The sequence below is a fragment of the Petaurus breviceps genome, unplaced genomic scaffold, assembly GCF_028583685.1.
Source record: "Petaurus breviceps papuanus isolate PSGF00001 unplaced genomic scaffold, PetGlider_PUasm1.0 181, whole genome shotgun sequence".
Classification (NCBI taxonomy): Eukaryota; Metazoa; Chordata; class Mammalia; order Diprotodontia; family Petauridae; genus Petaurus; species Petaurus breviceps.
The window spans coordinates 14,089,250-14,112,836 of NW_027185784.1; the positions used below are offsets into that span (position 1 = coordinate 14,089,250).

The 23,587-nt window shown below is 35.9% G+C and overlaps 1 protein-coding gene across 5 annotated transcripts in view; it reads left to right on the top strand.

Annotated features, from left to right (window-relative positions):
• Positions 1–22,343, top strand: part of MKLN1 (muskelin 1) — a 305,308-nt gene extending 282,965 nt beyond the window's left edge. For all 5 annotated transcript variants that reach the window (XM_069087238.1, XM_069087241.1, XM_069087239.1 and 2 more), the window contains 3 exons: positions 2,311–2,413; positions 8,098–8,152; positions 12,903–22,343. In XM_069087238.1, the coding sequence (XP_068943339.1) occupies positions 2,311–2,413; positions 8,098–8,152; positions 12,903–13,024 (280 nt within the window). In that variant the 3' untranslated portion in view covers positions 13,025–22,343. The remainder of the gene's footprint in view (positions 1–2,310; positions 2,414–8,097; positions 8,153–12,902) is intronic.
• Positions 22,344–23,587: the final 1,244 nt, after the last annotated feature.

Consider the following 23,587-nt stretch of genomic DNA (forward strand, 5'->3'; position numbering starts at 1 on the left):
AGATGCCCATTTACTGGGAAATAACTAAATAAATGTGGTATGCAAATATAACGGAGTATTACTGTACTGTAAGAAGCAACGAATATGATGAATATAAAGAAACATGGAAAAGTTTATGTGAACAAGGTAAAGTAACGAAAACCAGGAAAACTCTATAACCAGTGACTACAACAATGTGAGTGGAAAGAACAGCAACAGAAAAATGATGGAAATGGAATACTTCAGAACTCTAATGACCAGGCTTGGTCCCCAAAGAAGAGCTAGAAGAAGATACTTTCCCTCCCCGCCCTTCTTTGCAGAGGTGGGGTCCCTGCTTGTTTGATGTGTTGGATAGTACTACTGAACTTTTTTCTTCTTGTTGTCATTCTTTGTTATAATTGATGGCTCTCAGGGGGGTGGAGTTGGGAGAGTAGTAGAGTGAGAACTATAGATGATATGTAAACAAAAGACAACAGTGAAAATTTATTTTCAAAATAAGAAATTAAATACTGTGAAAATATAACCTCCAAGCTTAATTCCAGAGAAGATATGAGAAGGCACCTCCCTTCCACATTTGAAGAGGTAATTGACTGTGGTCATAGACAATAATAAATATTATCAGGCTTTTTTGATGTGTTGTTAAGTTTTGCTAAACTTGTTTTTACCTTTTGATTTTTTTTTTTAATAAGATGTGACTCTCAGAGAGAAAATGGGAGGACATATTGGGAAATGTAGGTTATGTAAAAACAAAAGATGTCAATAAAAATTTCTTTTAAAATATTACTCATCAACTTATTTTTAAATAAATTTTAATTGATGTCTTAAGCATAAATATGGTTATTAATCATAAAAGTCTTTTAGAGATGTGTTAATTGTTACAGACATTTTTCTCTGTCACTCTTTTATATGATATCGATGATGTTTTTCCACAGGTTTATACCTTTCAACTAAATTGAGAATTTTACAAACTTATTATAAAACAGTTATCATCAAAACTAGTTAGTGCTTATTGAAAAACAGAAAAATTGATCAGTGGAATAGACTAGATTAGTAAGACCTGGTGATCAAACATAGTAGTCTACATTCAATAAAACCCCAAAACAAATATTAGTGTAGACTACATTCAGTAAAACCTACTGGGAAAACTGGAAAGTAGTTTGGTAAAAATTCATTTTAGACCAACATTTTACACCATTTAAAACAGTTTGTCAAGTAGATGCTACATTTAAATATGAAAAGTCACATCATTTAAAACTTATCAGCAGAATGGAAAGAGTTGCCTTTTACAATTAAGGCTATAGAAGAATTCTTAAATAAACAAGACCTGGAAATGATCATAAAAGATAGAATATAAAATTAAAAAGTATTTGTGCAAACAAATTCATTGCAGCTAAAATGAGAAGAGGAGTTGATTGGAAGAAAATATTCATAGCAAATTGATTATAAATTGTCTGATATAGGAAATTGATATGAATGTATAAGAACGAGAACTTAACCCTAATCCAGTAGGTAGGTGATAAAAGGATATAGATAGGTAGTTTTCTAAAGAAGAAATGGATACCATCAAGAACCATGTAGAAAAATGTTCTAGGTTACAAATAATAAGAGAAATGCACATTGAAACAAGTCTGAGATTTTTTTTCTAAAACTCATAAAATTGACAAAGATGATAAAAAGACAAATAATGGTAAATGTTCAAGGAGCTATGAAAAAGTGGGTACTGCTGCTGGAGCTGTGAATTGATCTGTGAGACCATGGCCAAATCACTTAACTTTTCAGTGCTCAAGGCAACTAAGACCCTAAATTGTACACGAGTTGCTGAAGCCTTATGAGAGCGGGGAGTTTGCACAGTAGGAATTCCTGGGTAGGAAAAAAATCATGGGTTCAGACCAAGTAAACACCCCCTAGGACACAGTTTTTACTTCTCTTTTGAAGAACGTTTCTTTCATGTTTTATCCTACAGCTATCGTGTATAATATTTAGTGCCTGAAGTTTTATAGGTGTTTCATAACCTATCTAATGGTATTATCAGAGAAGTAAACCTGATTTGTAAGGAATGTTCCCACTCAGTCATTGGCAGATTTGAAAAGTAACCTAGGTTTAATGTCACCAGTACTGTAGCCTTAGGCCATCTAGACAAATACCACTTCCCAGTCCTATATATTTTTTGGCTTTAATCTTTCCTGGGCCCTTGTACCAGAAATTTGTGAGGAAACCAAGCTTAGTGCTTTGCAACCTCCTTCTCCAATGCCCCTTGCTCTCCCTGTAGTTGAAGAACATCTCATTTCACTAATCATATCCAATTATAATTTTTGTTTGGTTATTTTCTAGGTTTGAAGAAAAAGCTCAGTCTGATCCTCTTAGTGCTCTGAAATATTTGCAGAATGACCTTTATGTAACTGTGGATCATTCAGACCCAGAGGAAACAAAAGAGGTGAGGAACAAAGCTTCAGAAAGTTATGTTTGAAATGTAATTAGTTCTCATTTGTTTTTTCTGTGAATTACCCATTTTGTGGATCATCTTTTCAGTCCATGCGCAGCTTTCATCTACTCCTCAGCATCTCTCTGCCGCTTTCCCCACATTCTCACCCCCAAGCTGTTATTTGGCATATATGTATAAAACGGTAACTTATTTGAATATAGGCTAGGAAGAATAATAAGTAGAATAAATCTGGTTCTCCAAAAATCATAAATACATTCTAAGACTAAATCTAAATTACTTGATAGGGTAGCATTATCCATTATTTTTGTGTCCTTTGTGCCATAATTCCTTTCTCTTAGTATGAATGACTAAGAGTTGAAGATACCACTAACTCCAGAAATTGTTACTACTTGCAGTGGTTCTAACATCCTGTTCTATGGTTTTGTGTTTGTTGTTTCAATAAAATTGTTCTGTTTACATGAAAAGAAATAGGCTGTGAGCTCGTTACAAAATGTTCTTAAAGATTGATAGCGTGGTCCATGCCAAATTAAAGGAACTTTGTGCTTGAGGCTTCCCTGAAACAGTTTCAGCTCTCCATTTCCACCTTTTCTGAGGTTCTTCTTCCTCTTCTAGGATCTCTTTACTATTTTTTCAGTTGTCCAGTGCTTAAATGTCTGTAGAAAAACTTTTTTCGTTGTTGCTTTCTGCTTCCTTCTTTCTCTACTGCCTCTGTCTTTGCATGTTTTGTTAGTTTCTACTTGGAGGCTTACAAATCTGTTTTCACTGCTTTCTTTTTAACAAGTTAGCTTCTGTTGAGCTTGCTTTTGATGTGTTCAGGATTACCATCTCACTTTTTCTTTCTTTACCTTTTGTCACAGGTGAATAACTCCATCTCCAAGATCCCAGAATAGATTTGGGCAATCTTTCTCCAAAGTATTACATCCCTCTACTAAGGGAAAAAACAAAAAGAGTTATAGTGGCTTTCAAACATTTCTCCAGTCTAATTTGAGGCAGTTAGGTAGTACAGTGGATAGAGTACTGGGCCTAGAATCAGGAAGATTTAAGTTCAGATTTTTCTCAAACACTCATTAGCTGTGTGAACCTTGGCATATCACTTAAGCTCTCTGCCTCAGTTTCCTCAGCTGTAAAATGAGGATAATAAAAGCACCTATCCCTCGGAGTTGTGAGAATCAAATGAGATGATATTTATAGAAGTGTTTAGCCCCGGCACATATATTTATAAATGCTCATTCCTGCCCCGCAATCGGATAAGCTCTATAGATAACTCAGAACTTTGTGAAGCAACACGTCTTTTCATCTTAAGCAAAATGATACATCACAGACCACTTTATAAAAATGTATATTCTTTTAGCTGACATTGTAATACAATCTTAGAATTTTCTGGTATGTTTTTCTAAGGACTATACAAGTCTTGGAGGTTAAAATGGTGAAATTTTGATAGGACCATATTTCATCGATTATTTTTTTTAATGCTCAGTCAAGGAAGAAATTAAACCTAGCAGCCAGAATAATAAATTATTTCCAGTGGCATGCCATGTCTGAAACACTCAGCTGACTCTTGGGAAAAAGTAAAATAGCATTGTTTTGTGTTATAATATTTCTGTTTGTCTTTTTTATGTACAATATTAACAAAAGTTGCTATGCTGGTTTACAAATATGCCTGTTTCTTTCTGGTTGGCAACTTTAGGAATTCTTATAGATAAATCCCAAAAGGCATGATTAATCTTATTTTCATCCTATAATGTAAAATAATTTATACAAATTAGAGAAAAAATCCAGAAGTTAATATTTTTGGATGGCCACTGTGTCCATATATAAGTTGTTAGGTATTTAGTTTGTGCCCCAAACCAAGAATCCAATATACTCTACAGGATCTTTAGAAAAACAGAAAGACAACATCTTCAGACTTTACATTAACTATAAGTTTTACATTATCCTTTTCCTTTAATTCACAGGTGTCTCAGGAATATAATTTTAAAGAAAGATGGAAAGAAAATGTGATGTCACTAAATCTCACATTGCATATAGGAGAAAACCTTATTAAATAGAAATATTTTCATATAGCTTTGTAAATGCAAGTTACAGAGCAAAAATTTGATCCTCACAGAAAATCTTTCTGAGTGTAAAGTTTTACTTTGAGAAACTTTTTGCATGCAGATATAAGAAAAGAAACATCAAAATTTTTATCTTTAAATTTATTTTATTTAAGGAATTGCAGAATAATTTAATATGTACTCTCTGTTTCTACTCCAAAATCCCTCAAACAAAGGGTTCCACTTTTTCGTAGTTTCAAGTTCTGAAAAAAGTAGAAAGAGGGAAGAATCCCAATAGACATTGCAGCATGAATAGTAGTTACCAAGTTTGCTTGTATTAGTGCTGTTTGAATACAAGTTTCATTTATCATTGTATATAACTAAGTTATGAGAAATCTTTTTTCATTTTCTCTCTCATTTTGTCAGTTCTCTTTGATATAAGGTGTTAGGTGGAAACACGTAAAGGGCAGAATTCTTCAAAATTATTTTGGCCGACTGATATGATGGATCATATTTAGCTTTGGCTGATGTTAATTAGTTGCATTGCAGCCTCTTCTTCAGCTTCTTGGATTCTGCTGCCACACTTTTGCTGTCCTTTCTCATCCTGAAGACACTAAGGCATTAACTCACAAGTTGATCCTGCAACATCTGAGCTGCAATTCAGAGTCTTTCTGTCTGCCACTCATAGAACTGTTAACTTGTTACTGGTTGAAGGCAGTTCTGTCCCTGGCATTTGTTCTTCGCAGCTATCACTCTGCTCTTTTTCTGGTACCTGAATAGCATCATCACATAGTACTTTGCTCTGATTCACATTGACACGGGTTTCAGACGTAGTGAGGAATCATTTCTGGGCACCGGGTTCAATGTGATTGCAGACACCAGGGTCTGCAGGTACCCTCACATCAAAACAAATGAGACTATTTTATGGTTGTGTCCTGTGAAAACAAGAACCTTACAGCTTATCTCTCACTTTCTTCTGGTTAAAACCCTGTACTATGGGATTGCCCAGCATGATTCCTCTTAGAATTCATCTAAAAAGGAATAGGTAATTGTCTTCTTTTCCCCTTGAGTCTCCAGACAACTCAGAATACATGGGAAAAAGGAAATATTTTCATGGTTGTGCCCAATGGCAAAGCCATTCAGTCTCATCCCTATTGTACCTTGTGTTGCCTTTTTTTGTGGAGGGTCCATTTTATAAATCATAGATTGAGGTTTATAAATAGGTCTCTGCATTTTCTTGAGGCAGATATTCTGTAGAGAAAGAATTCGTAACCCTGAGAACAGTATTAATTTTTTTTCTTTCTTAAAAAAATAAGACAAAAACCGCAAAAGCATTGCAAATAAATCATTTCAGCTGTGTGAGCTACAAGTAGGCCAAGGAAAATAGACAGCTTGTTCTTAAGGCACTTGTTTGGCTCAAACAATGCAAATGGTTGATAATAAGAATCAGAACAGGATAGTACCTCAGATTAAGACACAGCTACTTTTTATTTGCGCCTCGATTTTTCTCTTTATTGATTGACAACAGAGAACCTGAACAATGTCATCTAGAACCTAGATCTTTCTCAAGCAAAAAGCCCACCCTAATGATCTATAAGACTACATTCCCATTTATTTCTAATGATCTATAATACTGTATTCCCATTTATTTCTTGTTTTCTTTAAGTATGTGAAAAAGAAATTACAATTTATTATTGTTTGGCCAGAAATCTGCGTAAATGTCTGTAATTAAACCTCTTCTGACTTGTTAGCAAAGTATTTTAGATCTCTTGTTCAATAAGTTGTTCAATTAGTGTATCAGAAACTTTTCTTTGCCTTGATTTTCATTGTTTTATTCCTCATTGTTGGAGCTGTACTTTGTTTTGTATATATGTTTTCACATATATGGAATGGAATTTCCACTGCCATGTTAGTTTATTGTGTGGTTTTCTTCCATCTTCATCTCATCCCTCAGAACCTCAGTTTCCTCACCTAAAAGTGATGAGTTGGTTTAGGTGATCTCTTGAGATCCCTTCCAGTTCTAGTATTTATCATCATTCCTGCTCTTGGCTGCCAACCACTTGCTGTTATGTACTAGAAGTGGTTCTTTATTCTCTTGCTGTCTGTGGCATCTGAACTCTAGATTAGATAGGATTTAACTCTTAATCCCCTGAGAATTTCTCCAGCACATACCCATAGAAGGGACATTTACATCATTGATAGTGTTTATCTACACTTTACAGAGGGAAGGGATCTGTAATTGGTAAGGAACAGGAACTACTACATAATAAAAATTATTTTTATGTTTGAAACTGACATAGGAATTCAGTGTTCCTATTTCTACTCCATTCCCCAGATATCCTATATCCTATGTCTAGTCTCATTCATTTTCAGTAATGTCATCTGTTAGCTGGTAATGGCCCAGGTTCAGCATTCCCACTTAATTAGGCTATTCAGTAGAGTTTTTCTCCCTGTATTCTTTATATAATTTAGTAGTTTTGAGAAATATTTGTGTTTTATTAATACGGTTAATTGAGAGATAACATTTAATTGCTTGCTTAAGTTGGTAAAATGGTGATGAGAGGTGATGTTTTAATGTTGCAGGTTTTAGGACAAAAACCAGAAATAAAAGAAATATAGCCTTTGATGAGGGGAAAAATCAACTTGGTCATTAGTTAGAAATAGAGGGGAACATATCTAGGGAGGGGAGAGTCACTGCTTTCTGACATCTTGAATGCTATAGTTTTCAAAGTTCCTCAAAGTTAAAAAGAGACGTGGATAAAGGGGAGATGTGTTAATGTGCCGGGGGTGGAAAAAGCAACCAAAGTAATAGAAGAATTTGAGGGTCATAAATCCTAGGAGAGATAGAGGGTACTAAATTTGTAACTAAGAGTCCAAAGAACAAGGGAGTTTATAAACATCTTCTGTCTTCATAAATGAAGCCTTGGAAAACAGTATAGGACTAAATGACAAGGCTTAAATCCAAGGCACCCCCAGCAACTTTAACTGTTTTAGTTTAATGATACCTGGTATCTAGAGTGCAGAACTATGTTAACTTACCCTCCATTTATACCTTTTCTTCAGATACCAGCTTTCAACGTAAATTGAAAAGGGTTTTTTTGCTTAACTGCTGGTATTCTAGAAGTTTTGTTTTCTACAGTTTTTCATTGCCCGTGTCAAGATTTGTAATGAATAAAAATATTTGATAGCTGCAGTAGGAGCTAGAGAAACTTGTTGGACTGTTCTGGGAGCACAACCACCAATTTACAAACAAATTTCTGGAATATATAATCTATTTGTTAGTTCATTATCTTCATGTAGATCATGATCATTCTTCTAAAACTGTCATTTATGTAGCGGTTAACTTAGAGTAAGACTATAGGGAAAGTAAGAATGTATATTGATCTCAAAAATTAATATTTATTGGAATTCAAAGACATACTACATTTGAAAAAATTCATACACTTGATTTTTAAGACAAAATAAATACTGTTCTGTGTGTACAGATGAGAAGTGAACTAGCAATAAAATGAGCATATGTGCTATTTTTCCTTCTGCCCTCTGGTGATAAAACTGATCATACCTGTAGAGGTAGGCTCAGGGTTATCAGAGTTATTACTCGGTGAACTTTTACACTTGGCTCTAATTTTTTCCTCTTTCCAGTTTCAGCTCCTAGCTTCAGCTCTGTTCAAGTCTGGCTCGGATTTCACAGCACTAGGTATGTATATCTTCAGGTGAGACTCATCATTCAGTATGTCATACTGTTTGGGGAGGCTTTCAAATACATTGTCTTCAAGGTTAGATGTTAATCCATCAAACAAATGGCATTTCTCTTTTTACTGTCTTTGGGTGTGGAGTACACCCAGTTTCAAGATAATATGTCTGGTCTCTGTGGCTTTCTTACTTTAAGTTTATTTTCCATGTGTCAGTCACCAGTGTTCTTAAGATCTGGGTCTCCGTGGATCAGTTTGCAGCTCCTGTTACACCAGATGCTGTGCTATTATGCAAACAGAAGGCAACAGAAGCTTGGTCAAAACAAAGTAATTTGTATCACGTTGCTTTGGAATCCAGCGGCAGTATTGTTAATACATTTACTGTGATAAGTGTGCAGATGGTTGAAGCTTGTTCTTTACAGAACTCTGTGGGCAGTGGAATTAAAGGTAGCAAAGAACATAGGACAGAAATGGGGACTGATTCTTCAGGATCAAGCCCAGCCAAAGTTTAAGAGTATTTGGAATTATCTTTTTCAGAGCTCTGTTTTGTAAGTTTTGAGGCCTCCACTGTTACATTGATAGAGTTTGTCTTAATATTATTTTAATGATTTCTAACACCAAAATAATAATAATAATTTGGAATATTGTAAGCTGTAAATCAGACAAATTCTGGGAGCGCCTAAGTGGCACAGAGGATAGAATGCTGGGCTTAGAGTCAAGAATACCCGATTTCAAATCTAGCCTCAGACACTTAGTAGGTTTGTGATCTTGGGCACATCACTTCACCTTTGTTTGCCTCAGTTTCCTCATACATAAAATGGGGAATACTAGTAGCACTACCTCCCAAGGTGGCTGTGATAATAATTATAAAGTGCTTAGCACAGTGCCTGGCACATAGTATTTTATAAATGTTAGGTATTATTGTTATCATTTATATTATTAGTTATTCTAGGACTCATAGCTTATATAACGTAAGAGGTTTTGCTGTTCTCATTGCTAGGAAAATGCATTAATTATTACCTCACTCTTCTGAGTTTTAATCATTAATCATCTTGACACCATGTGTTAGAATGCTACAACTTTCTTGTACTAATATAAAAATATATTTAGAAAATAATTTAACTCTTGTCCCATTGTTGCTAAGGAAATATTTACTCTTAGTATTTAGCAAATATTTAATCCATAGAATTGATTTTACAGTAGAAGTAACGTTATAGTTAAATGATTTTATAGCAACCTTTCTTTTGGAATTCCTAGTGCTAATGATAATTTGGGGCATCTGTTAAATGTCATTATTTTTTGTCATGTCATCCTATTGAAACAGTTTTGATTACATTTTATTGTTTTCTTCATTCCACTGTTTTTAGTGGGATAGAGAGAGAAAAGGTAGTGAATGCCTGCTGTAGAATCAGCACTTGGAACCTCCCCTAGTACCTAGAAAGCCTAGCCATGTGCCCTTAGCTTCATTTCAAGTAATATGCTGCAGGAGTGTCTGATACCTGCCTCTGCAAAATATGGCCCTGGTGAGTTCTTAAGAAATATGATAGTAGAGTGGTGGTGATTTCCCATCACTTTGGAAAGTCCCAAGAACTTTCCATTCCAGCTTACTGCTGTTTGAGAGCCCATTGAGTCCCATTGTTTAGGAAGTGCCCTCTGCATGTTTATTAATAGAAGTGCTTAGTTGTGGTAAAGCAAAACAACCTGGAGTACCACAACCAGCTGCCATAATTTTTATCATATTGGAGATGAACTGTGCCAAAATATCTCCACTTGGTTTATTAGTGCCTCCAGGGTAATAGTAATTTCCAGATGGTAACTGGGTATAGGGTGATAGTAGCAAATGGTTTTAAATGCCAGGAACTTTGCCTCAAGAGAGTTGGTTTTCACCCCTGTGGATAATATATTTCATAGTGCTAAAACATCTGTTTTATCCCAGTCATACCTCCTATTCCCCTTGGTGACCCAAGCATAACCAGATTCACTTGCCAGTGCTTTGGGGAGTTGTCATTGCTGTGAGTAGTCCCTCTCTTGATGCAGAGCTAAGTTCTTTCTCACACTGGGCAATTTTCCCATAATACTCCAGAAAGGATCTACCTAGTTCTCTAAAGGTTGTCTTGTTCTTTTACACTCAGAGGTTAGTGGTTCAAGTGGATACAGATCAGGGCTTCGTGTTAGGAGAACTGAATTTGAATCTAGTCTCAGACAATATCTAGCTTTAGGACCCTGGGCAAGTGTCCTCATCTGTAAAGTACGGATGATAATACCATCTACTTCCCAGGGTTTTTGTGGGGATTAAATTAGATAATATTTAAAGTGCTTTACAAGCCTTTAAGTGCTATATAAATTGTAGTGATAATTATTATTATTGCATTCTAGCTATCTATGTGTTATCTCACATTCTCAGTGTACTACTCTGATGTCTCACTATAGCACCAAGGTAACCCTAGTTTCTTGAATGCTCTGCATTCAGAGTTAAATTCTAGAAGAACTTCAAAAACTGATCTGGTAACTGTGTGTCTGTTGTCCAAGAACCAAACTAACTAAATATGAAGGTTGGCCACAGCAACTCATGAAACAGATGCTGTCAGTGCTTAGCAGAAAACAGTAGAAGAGAAGAATTCCTAAAATTTTTTCCTCTGCCTTGTCTGAAAACTTAGTAATTTCTTTTTGAATGTCTCGTTTTTAATCCTGGTGAATTTGAGTGAAAAGCATGAGAGCCCAAGAAATGAGATTTTATGCCAGCTTTGCTATAAGTAAACATTTGATACAATAATCCTCTTTCCTCCCCTTTTCTCATTCTCCTCCCCCACCCTCCAGTACTTAGACAAATGAAGTGCTTCTTTGCTCCTCATAAGATTCTTGGATTACCAGATACTCCATTTATATTAGATGATTTTTTTTTGGTATCAAGAAACTCAAAATTAAAACCAAATGTTATTCATTATTACCTTTATAGTTTTGGTGAATGGCATCTCTCTTATTCCACTCTCAAAATGCTGACCTCAACCAAATCCCTGGTTTTTATTTTTTTTTAAAGAGGTACATGACTCCTCTTGGTCAGGTATAATCCCAATGTATGCAAGCTCTTTGGTGGGATTAAATAATATTTAGATATTTTTCAGTGTTCCATGTAGTATTTACAAAGATTAAAGATTAGGAAAGTAGTTTATGGACATTGGTCATTATCATACTTTTTCAAAAGTGAGCTGCTTTAGGGAACAGTTAAATAACTGAGTCTCATTGTTTAATCTTTTTTGAGGTTAGGTTCAGCCCTTTGTTGAAATCTATGTCCCGCTGTGGTAAAGCATGCAGACCATTGGTGGGATTTAGCAGGTTTTCTTTTTTCTTTTTTTTTTTTTTTTGGCAAAGCATGTGACAAAAAGGAAAAACCCAAAGTCTTTAGGGCATATTGTATTACCTCTATTCTTCATACTTCCCTTGAAGAGTTTACGATACCAAAATCCTCTAATATTTAATAAGGGGTGAATAATATTTCATGCTTCTTAAGTTCATAACTTGGTGGAGTGTGTATTATCTCTGTCTCTTTGTTACTTATGGAAGGTGTGCAGTGCCTTTTGGCAAAATCATTCTAGTAATCTTAAAAGCTTTGTAAATTTTACGGATGACAATACTGTGTTCTAGACTCTGTTTTTTACTATTAACACCCAACTAAAACTTGAGCCTTATGCTTTACTTGTTAAGTTTCTTGTCCATAGATAGTATTGAATGCAGGAAGTACATATGAAACTGGTGTGCCATTTTGGGAGGAAAGTGAGATTTCCTGGCATTAGTCCATTATATGTTAACAAAGAAACTAAAAGTAAACTGTGTAGATCAAAATGACAACCCTAGTAAGTCAACTTTAGAATGATCAGAGTACCATAAACTTCACTTACATCTATCATTGAGTAATTAGTTCCTCACACATCATTGTTATCCTGGATATATCATTGCACTAGAACAAAGGACCTAGATCAGTATCTTTTCACTTAAAATTGAATGCACTTACCGTGCTGTAAAGGTTATTTTCCAGCAGGCAGCCATTATCCTTGCAAAGTTATGTTTTGCCCTTGTGTTTTGTGAGATAAAATAAATTAAACTCAAAATTGCCCTCCTGAGTCTGGCTCTTCCCAAGTTGAATGAAAATTGATCCATTTGAAACTGTCTACACCAAAGACTATAGTTTACATGGCTCTTTTATGGTCCCATTTCTAAATAATGCTAAATAAATTTATACCTTAACTCAGATAACCCATTTCAGGCCAGGGGAATCCACAGATTAGGTTTTCCAAAAGAATTGAGTATTATTTTGCATACTCAAAAGATGTGATGAAACCTAAGAATTAAATAGTACAGAAAGACAAAGGGAAATAACATTTTGATAAATTGTTGCTCACTTTGGGGAACATCACTCATTTTTTAGTATCTCAACTGAACCATCTTAGCCGTGTCAATTCTCAGTTGTAGAACTTCCTAAAACTTAACAGCAGATAGTTTTCTGGTTTTTTTAACCCCTCCTCCTTTCCCAAAAGTTCATTTCATTTTAACTTCACAATAGGCCTTCTTATTAACATCCTTGGGAAATTTTAGTATGTCTGAAGCAAGCATGAAGTTACAGCTCTATGTGTATGAAAATTGAGAAGTAGGAGCGTTCAGTGGACCAGACAAGAAGAGATTGGAGCTGGCTTTATTGTCTTTCATGGGATGAGTTCTCAGGTAGATTGGATGTGTTTTCTTTGTGTTTCTTCCCATTAGGCTTTTCGGATGTGGATCACACCTACGCTCAAAGAACTCAGCTCTTTGATATCTTAGTAAATTTCTTTCCAGACAGCATGACCCCTCCCAAAGGAAACCTGGTCGACCTCATCACACTGTAACTAAAGAGTCATTTGAGTCACCCGTATGAAGAAAAGAAGTCTACGTTCAGTATTTGGGATTTTGACTGTGTTGACTGACAAGTTGCAGTGATAGAGGAATACAGCAGATATTTGAAGGGATCTCACTGTTTTCAGTTTTGGCCCTCTTCCTTCATACCCTCAGCTCACTACACTTTCCTCACCCTCTTCCTAAATTAGGCTAATAAAGTGGAATTGGTATTCTTTCCCATTTAATTTTTTATCATTTGACTTTTAAGAGTTATTGAATGTGAAAGTTGTCCCTTTTTATCTTGGGGAGGGAATGATTTGGGCATAAGGGGTAGGCACCACTTTTTTTCTGCAACAGAGAGACTGTTTTGTGTGTCTTAATGGGTTGTTTTTGGTCCCCATCCCCCTTTGCTCCTCCACCCTATTCCTCACAGCTATTTGTAAGCAGCTGTGTCACTTGCTTTACCTCCTCACGTTCTTGGCAATTATGTAATTCTGCAGGACACTTGGTATATGTTAAGGTAATGTATGTGTCCATGTTGACTTGCGTCTTATAATTACATTGTATAATATGAGAAAGGACAGGGCTTAGATTCATACTCTTCTCAACTAGAAAGTGAAACTTTGACCTAGTCACCTGGCTGAGTTTGGTATACAGTATTAAGATACAAGTGTATTTTGCAGTAGATGCTGTTGAAAACATTTGGCTTCTGCTCAGATAAGCCTTAAACTGAGAAAATGGCAGTCGAGTTTGAACGAGTTAACCACTTGAGAAGTAGCCAGCAGAGGGAAGGGAGCTTGCTCTTTCTCCTGTGGAGCACATAGGAAAGTACCTTCCACTTGCCCCCCTCTGTGCTCTGCTTCTCTACAGCTTTTAGTTTGGGCTGGCAGAGCCACACCTTTTAATTCCTTGTACCCGTTTCTATGTGCTTGGTTTGTGGAAAGTAGTTTAAAAGAGTAAAAAGGCTCTTTTTGTCATTGTCCAGTGGAGTGCAGTTTATGGTCATTTACTTAAGTACCCAGACCCATCTTTTAAGTGGGAGAAAAGAAATGGTGCAGAAATAACTTAATTTAATCCAAATACAAGTATGACAAGTAGGTTTTTCTATTTTATTTTTTTTTTTCATGTACTTTTTCACATGTGGTGCTGTGAGTCAGTGGAGCATAATGTCAGAAGCCTGCCCTTGGCCTTATGCTCATCCTTGGGTAGTATGTATGCAGCATATGACTTACTATGCATGATTTTAACAGGTTCAACATAAAAGAAATATAGCTCGTCAATGTAAGAAATTAAGTATGTCCCTGGGCAGCAGTATTGGACTTCAATAAAGGAAAGAAACTGACCTGTGCTTTCAAAAGGTCTCATGTAGGAGTAAGACTTCAAGGTCCTTCTTTAATCTTTCCTTAACACATGATTTTACTTCTCTTGAAAACTATTAACAGTACATTTTCTCTCACTGCCAGGATTATATTTTTTAAGCATTTAAAAAAAAACTTTCTGAATACCCCAAAGCAGTCAGAGATTTATTAAGCAGTTAGATATACATCTTAGTTTGTGAAAAAAAAAAATGACTTTAGATTTTAATAACTTAATGGTAACATAGATTTTCTGCCAAATGATTGTGTAGTTCATCATTAAATTGTGTCTGCAAAACCAGCTGGCTTTCCAGTTGAGTAAATGCTGTTTCCTTACACATTTGAGAAGTTTAATAAAAATTCTTTGTATTCTGTGATGTTTAGAAACATCAGATTTGGGCTTTGCCACCAACCAGTTAATTTCATTACATCCCATTGAGTCTTGTTTAAGATGGAGAAAAGGACCTAAGCTTGATGGTTGCTTTATTTCTGCTGGGTGCTTAATCTATAGAGTCCCTAATAGAGAAATTGACTTGTTTTGCTTGATGTCATGTTGAATTTTGGCACTTTTGATGTATAACCAAATGAAATTTTGCTACCCTCCATTGCTTATATTCACAATGCCGTGGTCCTTTATCATATAAGTCATTAACTCATTATGGATCCTGTTGTTGGGGAAACTGAGTCCCCATCCTTAGGGACCTTTTCTCTTTTTGTAGCTTAATGCTTTTGGGGGGGGGGAGTACATTTTTCTTAGCTTCATCTTTTGCTGAACTTTGGGCTTTCTTTTCCTTTTCTTATGTACTTTTTACCTGGTTTTCTTTCAGTGAGGTGGTGGAATCAAAGTAAATTGTAAATTATTAGACTGTCAGGGAAAGGGACATTGCTTAGATGTCATCAAAAGACAATATTTTTTATATCTCTGCTTAGGGGTTTAATAATGCTTAATAATCTCAGGAAGATGTGTAGGTCTTCATTATGTGCATGAAGCCTGATTTGAAATCTACAAGTGTACCTGCTGAAGGGAGTATGTGTTTATTTCCCCAAAAGAATGCTTGTCATGTTGTAATTCAAATAGGGAAGCCAGTTTGTTGTCATGTAGACATATTTTTCAGAGTGCCTAGCTTATGTAAATTACAACTTGCAAGATCTGATTCCTTAGTTTAGTGCTTCCAATATTGAAAGGTCTGCTTTTTATCCCATTTAAAAGAAAAACATTAGTGACACTTTTGCTGTATTCCCAAACAGACTTGGTGATCGATTTCTTCCCCAAATTAATGTATATATCTTTCAGCTCAGTTCCATTTCTTTTTGCAGTGAAATAGTTTACTTTCTTCCAGGAATGAGTCAGATCTTTAAAACTATTTACAGATCCTTTGCTTCATGAGAATTGGTTTTATTTGCAGACATACATCCTAGTTGCACTTACAGCTTTATATAGTAGAGTGACAGAGACCTCATGTGGCCAGCATGGTTAATTAAAAGTTGACCTATTCTTTGAGCAAAGAAATTCAGGCTAATGTACCTACCTCTTCTTGTTAAACGTGACCATCAGTGTTAATATAGATATCAAATGAATAATTTTCTTAAGCTGGCTTAGCTTCTAAGCAGAAGGAAACTATGTCTCATTAGTAAAGGTGGATAGGAAACATTTATATAGTGATTTTAGAGCACAGCATGGTGATTTATTTAAGCCATTAAGACTGCATCCTTGAATGGTTTTCATGGGTACTAAACATGGAAGGAGAAAGAATTATATTGTAGACATTGTAATCATTCCAGAAAATTTCTCTGCTTTATAAGGGCCACCTCAGGATAACTTAGCAGAGAAAATGCCTTTTCAGAGAATAGAAATTTAAAAGGAAAAAAAAATTCGGAAATTGGGCTAGAAATTTTTAGAGAAATTACATCCAGCACTTAATCTTAGTTTGGGACTTAAGTAGTTCATAGGGAATGCATTTCTGGTTTAAGATTGCTATATTATTCTACCTTGTAATAGTAGTTACATAGTGAGTTTATCCTATAATCATTCTTGTCACCACTAGGAATCTATATGGTAATTGTAGGTCATTTCATTGTAAGTAATGTGAAGAATATTTACATAAAAGCTGAATATTGTAAAATGAAATTACCTCCTTAGCCATTTGAACATTTTTATACCAACTGAAGAATGGTTGGTTTCTAATGATTCTTTTAGAGAAGAGCACAAAAGTACACACCTACCACTTGGAGAGATGGTAGCTTTGTCTCTTGCTACAACAGTACACCATTCTTCCCATTTGTCCTTTTTACAATTAACCATACCAGTCCTCTTCCTGATATTCGCCTCAGGATTCACCTGTTTGGCTCAGTTATATCTTTGCTTGATATAACTCAGCCCCATATTCCTCTAGGTTTAAAATTTTTGGGAATTTTCACATTTCCTTTGGCCAAAGGCCCACTTAGTGATGGAATGTCATAAATAGAGAGGGGTTTTCATAGCCTAGAGATGAAAACTTAGTAGACTTTAGTATCCACATTAGTTTGGCAGCAGCCTTGTTTCCTTGTGTTTTGGGAATAATGGTTTTCTTTAATATTTAAGCAACCCTCAGTTATCTCTGTCTGCCTTTAATCATTATGATTTCCCATGTTTCTTTAAAGAGCTAACATCATTGGAAATTTTGAATATGGCTTTTAATGGTGACAAGAAACATTTTGAAAGGGAAGTCTATTAGTCTTATATTTTTTTTCCCTTGATTTCCTCAGATCCATATAAGCTTGTCAGCATTGCCCAGGACAGTAGAGCTACCTAAAGGAAAAAAAAATAGAAACAATTGTTCTGATGAAACAAATATGCTTCTTTTGTTTCCTTTTTATTCAGACATAAGGGGAAAATGTTTTTAAGATTTAGGAATCATCTAAAAGTGGTAGAGATGGGGTGGGACTGGTAATGGTAGAGTTCTCCAGGGCAAGAGAATTCAAGACTTCATTTGCAGATCTTAGTAATTTGCACATTTTAGATCAGAGGTCATTGAAACTTACATCACAGTAGAGGATTATAGTTTCTTACATATTCTTGTTCCTGTGTTTTTAAGGATGCTTCTTCTTATCAAACTACCTCTGAGTTTTAGTATTAGTAGTATTTTGCCTACCTTTAAAATTAGCCTCAAAAGGAAGTAGACTTGAGATCTATGACTTGAGAACTTGTTCCTTTGTTTTTCTGGTGTTAAATGTGAGCAACCCCACAGATTGCTGTGGATAAGTTATCATATTCAAAGGTTCACTTTTTTCTTCCTTAAAAAATATGCACCCTTTCACCAAGAGAATAGAAGGGAGTTTTGATAGTAGATGAAATTTTGGGTGACCAAAGCTATTCTCAGCAAAGTAAATTTTAAAATCTTCTGATAAGGGGGATCAGCTAGGTGGCACAGTGAATAGAGCATCGGCCCTGGAGTCAGGAGGACCTGAGTTCAAATGTGGCCTCAGACACTTAAAACTTACTAGTCATGTGACCTTGGGCAAGTCACTTAACCCCAATTGCCCTGCCTTCCCCCCTCTAAAAAGCAAAAAAAAAAAAAAATCTGATAATAGTGTCCCTCAAACTGTGTGGCATAAAGGCAGTAAATCAGAGGGGCCTAATAAGGGGTGTTTCCAAGTTGTCCCAAGTAAAGCCCTCCAGGACTTGAACTGGAACCCAAAATTAAGAATGATGTTAATCCATCCTCCAATATTGGAGAATGTAGTTATTTGTAAATAAAATCTCAGTATTTCCCCCAATATTGCCCAGCTTGATCAAGAAAAAAATGTTAATGTTCAGTTTTTAAATTTTAGCAGACAGCTATGGTGCTTTTGACAAGAGGTTTTCATTATTGAGGATACAGATAAACCTAAGAGGACAAATAAGTTATGTGTGTGTGTGTACACACAGACACATGCACACGCTACATGGTGCCACAATACCTCCATATATGAGTGTTTAAAATTATATCAGTTACCATACACTGAAGCTAATGTCTTGTTTGCCATTTCAGAATTTTACTTCCAGGGTGTGTTTGTATTTGTTCACTTTCCAGTCTAGGTTTTGGACAGGGAAAGAGTATAGAATAAGTCTGTATAGGATAAGAAATTTGAAAAACAGCATAAAGTCTAAATGCAGAACAAAGAGTCAGGAAATTCCATTTTTGGAGTTTAATGTATAATTCTCTCTAGATACTGGAGTGCTATTTCTCCACGTGGCTACATTATGGGTAATATTAGCACCCTTCCCTGAGCGAGGGGAGACTGAAAGTATGTGTTGAGTAGTAATTGAAATTAATGTTGACTTTTTCTCTTCCACCAGAACAGTAACTTTTCTTTGTCAAAAATTTGATCACTTTTTGAGTAGTCACCAAAAAGATAACTAACCAGTTTAATTTGAACTGGAAAACATTGATATAAATTATATAGCAGAATTAAAGAACTCAGACCTTTAATCTGTACTGCAGTGTTATGGAAAGAGTTGATTAAAAGGACATTTTTTTTTTTTTGCCTCCAGAATGTCAAATTAATCCTGTAGTCCTTGGGGAATAGCATTTCATTACTGATCTGCTGTGGAAATTTCTTACCTTACACTGAAATAGCTGTTAGAGGTCTTGATGGAGAGATGTGGATGTGATGTGTGGAGTCTTGGTCTGACCTAGGTGAGGGAGCATTTTCTGATGATGATGATGCAGACCTTTACTGATAGAAAACAGTAATAAAACTTTTCTTGTGCAAATTTTGGTGTCCCACAGAACTTACTTGTCTATGTAGCCCTGTGCTGTAGTGAGCTGTGTACCATCTGGGTTGCTGGCATTCATGGCAGTTGGTCTGGATCTCTGTGCTGTCTGCCACATAAATACTAGCCTGACAATATCACCAGTCTTCAGTTTCATTTGAGGCTTAATGAATGCGAATGTCACCAGTCTTCAGTTCCATTTGATGCTTAATGAATGCCAAATTAATTGGCAACAAAGGAAAAGTGTTCTGATATTCTAAGCAGGCCTGTGTTTATGATTAAGGTGGCTGCTCAGATAGCCAGTCCAAGCTTTTCCCCCCTCACCTACAATTTTCGAACAGATCTCAAAAAAGTAATTATTGTGTTTAATTATTGGCATCTGGTTAGCCTTTATTTTCTAGTTGGATTAAGAGGGGGGAGGGGGAAAGGAGGGAGAATTGTAATTTCATGACTACATAAAACCTAGACTAAATTTGCTTAGAATTGAGCTGCTGCCCATGTTTTAAAATAAACTAATCATGCATAAACTCAGGGTCTTTGTTTATTTTCTCATGGCATATATGAATTCTAGCTTTGGCATCAGGATCTTAAGTGATTTTGGTTTTGTTTAACTTTTTCCTTTTAAGATGATTGCACTCATGTCTGAGATGTTAATTGAAAATTATAGAACAGAGGTTCTTAACCTTTTTTTTTTTTTTTGGTCATGCATCCCTTCTCAGAATAATGCTTTTAAATACATAAAAACATAGGATGATGGCAGAAATTTGTTATGTTGAAATAGTTATGAAAGTATTTCTTTTAAAAAGGTCTAAGACCCCAGGTTAAGTACCCCCATCCAAGAGTGTGAAGGAAGTTTCCTTTCCAGACCCTTTCTTTTTTACCTGTCAGAAAACCCCAAAAGGAGCCCTGTCAGTTCTGTGGAAACATGGAAAGTTGTAACAAAGGATGATCTGATCTGATCCAGTTAAGGCTAGGTGCATAAATTAGTCACAGTCCCAAATTATTTTACCCAGCCACTGTCTTAGCTATGATTTGTGATTCCCTTTAAAGAGTTTTACCAGAAATTGCTCCTGCATTTAAGGTAGATTACGCAGAATCTTGTCCCCAGAAGCCCTGGGATTGCCTTTTCTTTCCTCAATTTGGTAGTTCATTGGCACACATGTGGTGATGCCATGAAAGCCCTCAATAATTCCAGAAGTTGAGTTAACATGTGTGATTTGAGAGACAAATCCTGCTGCCTCTTAGTGATTCTAGGACATAATGAAGTGAATATATGTCCACACCTTTCCCAGGTCTTATGAGAAAGGAGGCCATCTGCTTTCAAAAGGCTTATTTTACTTTTTACAAAAATGGGTTGGGGGGAAGCAAAGAAAAAGAACTCACCTGCTTGAATCCTTCTGCAGTTTTCCCCCAGACTAATGCCACAGCAAGGTGTATATTTCAGTTGACAATTTGCAAATGAGTACCTTGTCAGTTGAAAGCATGCCAGAGGAAGACATGATGATTTGCTTATTTTTCTCTCCTGAAATTCATCCTGCCCCAGAGATGTGGTGTTTGTGCTGGTTCTCAAGCCAACTTATACTTTTAGGATATGTGAGGTGCCTTTTGAAAGGAATAATTTTGATTTTAGTGTCTTGCCTCACATGGGTTGTGCAACCCAATAGAAGTTTTAAAATAATGTCATTATTTTGATTCTCTTAATTTAGAAAGCTACATGTGTGTTTGAGCAGATTTCTATATAGGTTTGATTTTCCTGGATTTAGTCCTTATAATTAAACTCCTTCCTCACCCCAAACCCATCCATCCACTCAAAAGACCACATGTGATAAGGCTGAGCTTTGTTTTTCAGAAAACGAATGGGAAAGCTGTCTTCAGTATATGGAGTCATGCTTCTCTATTTTCTTGACTTTAGCAAGAATTTTTCATCCTGGTGTAAAATGACATGTTTGCTGGCAAGTTGGAGGCATGATAGGGTAAAACAGTGAACTTTGACTTTTTCACAGCCAGCATGAAGAATCTTTAATATTTTCAGATACAGGTAGAGCCCATAAGCCACAAAAATAGAGGCTCAACAGAGAGATAGTATGGCATCTGTAACTAGAAGCCTAACTTTTTCCAAAATCTTAGTCTTGACACCTCACCACATTGTAATGGATCCTAGACCAGACACATACTTCTAGCAATCAGATTGTACCACGTTTTAGTGCTGAAAATTTTTAATGACACTTCTTAGTGACATTCTCTTTGGCTTCTTAACCATCCTAGAGATGGTAGAAAGTTTGTGGCAGACCAGTTTTGTAAGAGAACCTTTATTAACACGTGAAGATTTGTTCATTGGTACCTGTTAAGGATAAAATGATGTACTTTGACATTATTCAAGTGGTTGAGCTTCAAAATCAGATATGCATTGGCATAAACATCTGAGTTGCGTCCTTTTGTAAGATAGAACTTTTAGACAGAAACTACTCCTTATGGCATTAGAATTATAGCTGTCTCTAAATTAAAAAAAGGTACTTTTCTTCTCACAGGCAGTGTCAAAAGTTTTTCACTTAGGGAAACAGTAAATTATATAGATGAAAAATAAGGATGATGTTAGTGAAAGCTAATAACTTTCTCCATCTAAGAAATTTGTGTTGGTGATCTGGGCATCCTCCCCACATCCTTGTTAGCACAGGACTCATATCACTGTATAGAAGAGAAAAGCCACTATGGTCTGTCTAGAGTGCTCTAATCCTGCTAACCTGCACACATGCACTCAGGGCTGTGTCCAAGGTACTCCAACCATCAGTGAGAGGCATGAGAAACTGGAGAAAGCCAAAATAAATGAGGTGGACTTGCACCTGTAGACAGGTCAGACTTTAGGGCACCAGATCTCACTAAATACCGTTATCTTAACTTGCTGAGGTTCTGTGTCATCTGTGCTGGGCTCTTTTCTCATTAACGTGCTTTTCCCCTCCTTCACCATTCCCCTTCCTCATGCCCTCCATTTCCTGGTTTCTCTTTTTTTATCAGTAGAATACTTCCATCTCTCCCCCCACCCCACCTCCCCACACACACTTTGAGCACAAGTACTTTTCTGATCCCTGGTTTGGTGAATATGTGAGCACTACTCTGTGAATAAATGAGTGAGAGATCTGCTGAACAATTAATTGTAGAATTATGTTGTATGTAATGTACATATGGAGAAAGAATGTATTTTGTTCATTTTTTCTTAATAAAAAGTTGTATATGGGAATTGCAGGATGTGTCCTCTTTTTTTGCTTTTTGTACCCTTTAAAACTAATCATTAAATATTACTTGGACACTTTTACTCCCACCCCATCCCCTTTTTGTTTAAGTTGAACTTTGTTCTTAAAGAAGAGTTGGATCTATAACATGGAGACTAAGAAGGTAAGGGAGGCAGGAAATTTATGTTCTTTGTAAGTTATTTAGGATCGTCTAAACTACAAGAAACAGGAATAAAAAGGTAGGATTTAGAAATTCACACAACAGGTATTTTTGGAAATGTTTGTAAGAGAGAATTCTCATAAATCAATTTAAAACATTTAGGGTGCTCTCTAGTTAAAGGGTCCTCTGTGGTACTTTTGTGAAGTTTACACTTCAGCGAATTGAATAATTGCCAGATTTCACAATATTGAATTTTTATATACTGAGTTTCCTTTAAGTAGAGCTTGTCTATTGTAGTAGGTCCTATAAAAGAGGACTTTAAACCACAGATACTGATTATGTGTGTAAAATAATGTGCAAGAGAAATGACTTGGCAAATACTGTAGTGATCTGAGAAATTCTACCTATGGGACCCCAGGGGAAGAAAAAAAAAAGGTCCCTGGAAATGTAGCTGCCAACATTAGGAGTGGTAGGTTGGTCATAATAGCACTAAACTTTTTTTAAAAATTATTTTTAATTGCTACACTAATTGTATAGGCTCCTGTACAGGATCCAAGTTTATTCCCAGGATTGGCCGCATGTGTCATCAAAGTATTTCCACAATGCTGGGCTAAGGATTTTTCTTTTTCCTACCCCTTCTTATCTGTCTTGTGTTCTCCTGCCTTTATTATATAGTTAGCTCTTGTGGAATGAGATGCTTGCTTGTTTGTGGCAGAAATGTTCTTCACTCTGCAAATCAAATAACCCTTTCCCTACTTCATTTTGGGGTATGCTTTGAGTGTGGCATATAAATAACATTTCTCTGTGTGTCCTCAAAACAGGAAAGAGTGATGTAGGATAAGGCCAGGAACATGGGAAATAAGTCTTCTCTCCTTTATTGTATTCTTACTGACTCCAGTTGAGATGGCTTTCAGCAGTCTCAATAATGTTGACCACAAATTATTCCTTAACTAATGCTGCTAGATTTAAGTCTTAATACACAAAATGGAATCCCTGCTCCCCAGGGGCTTTGGCCCCCTCCCTCATCACAACAGGCAAAAAAATAGGGAAACTTCGAAGTGTTGCCCTTATGAAAAACAATCCCTCCCCTGGGAAAA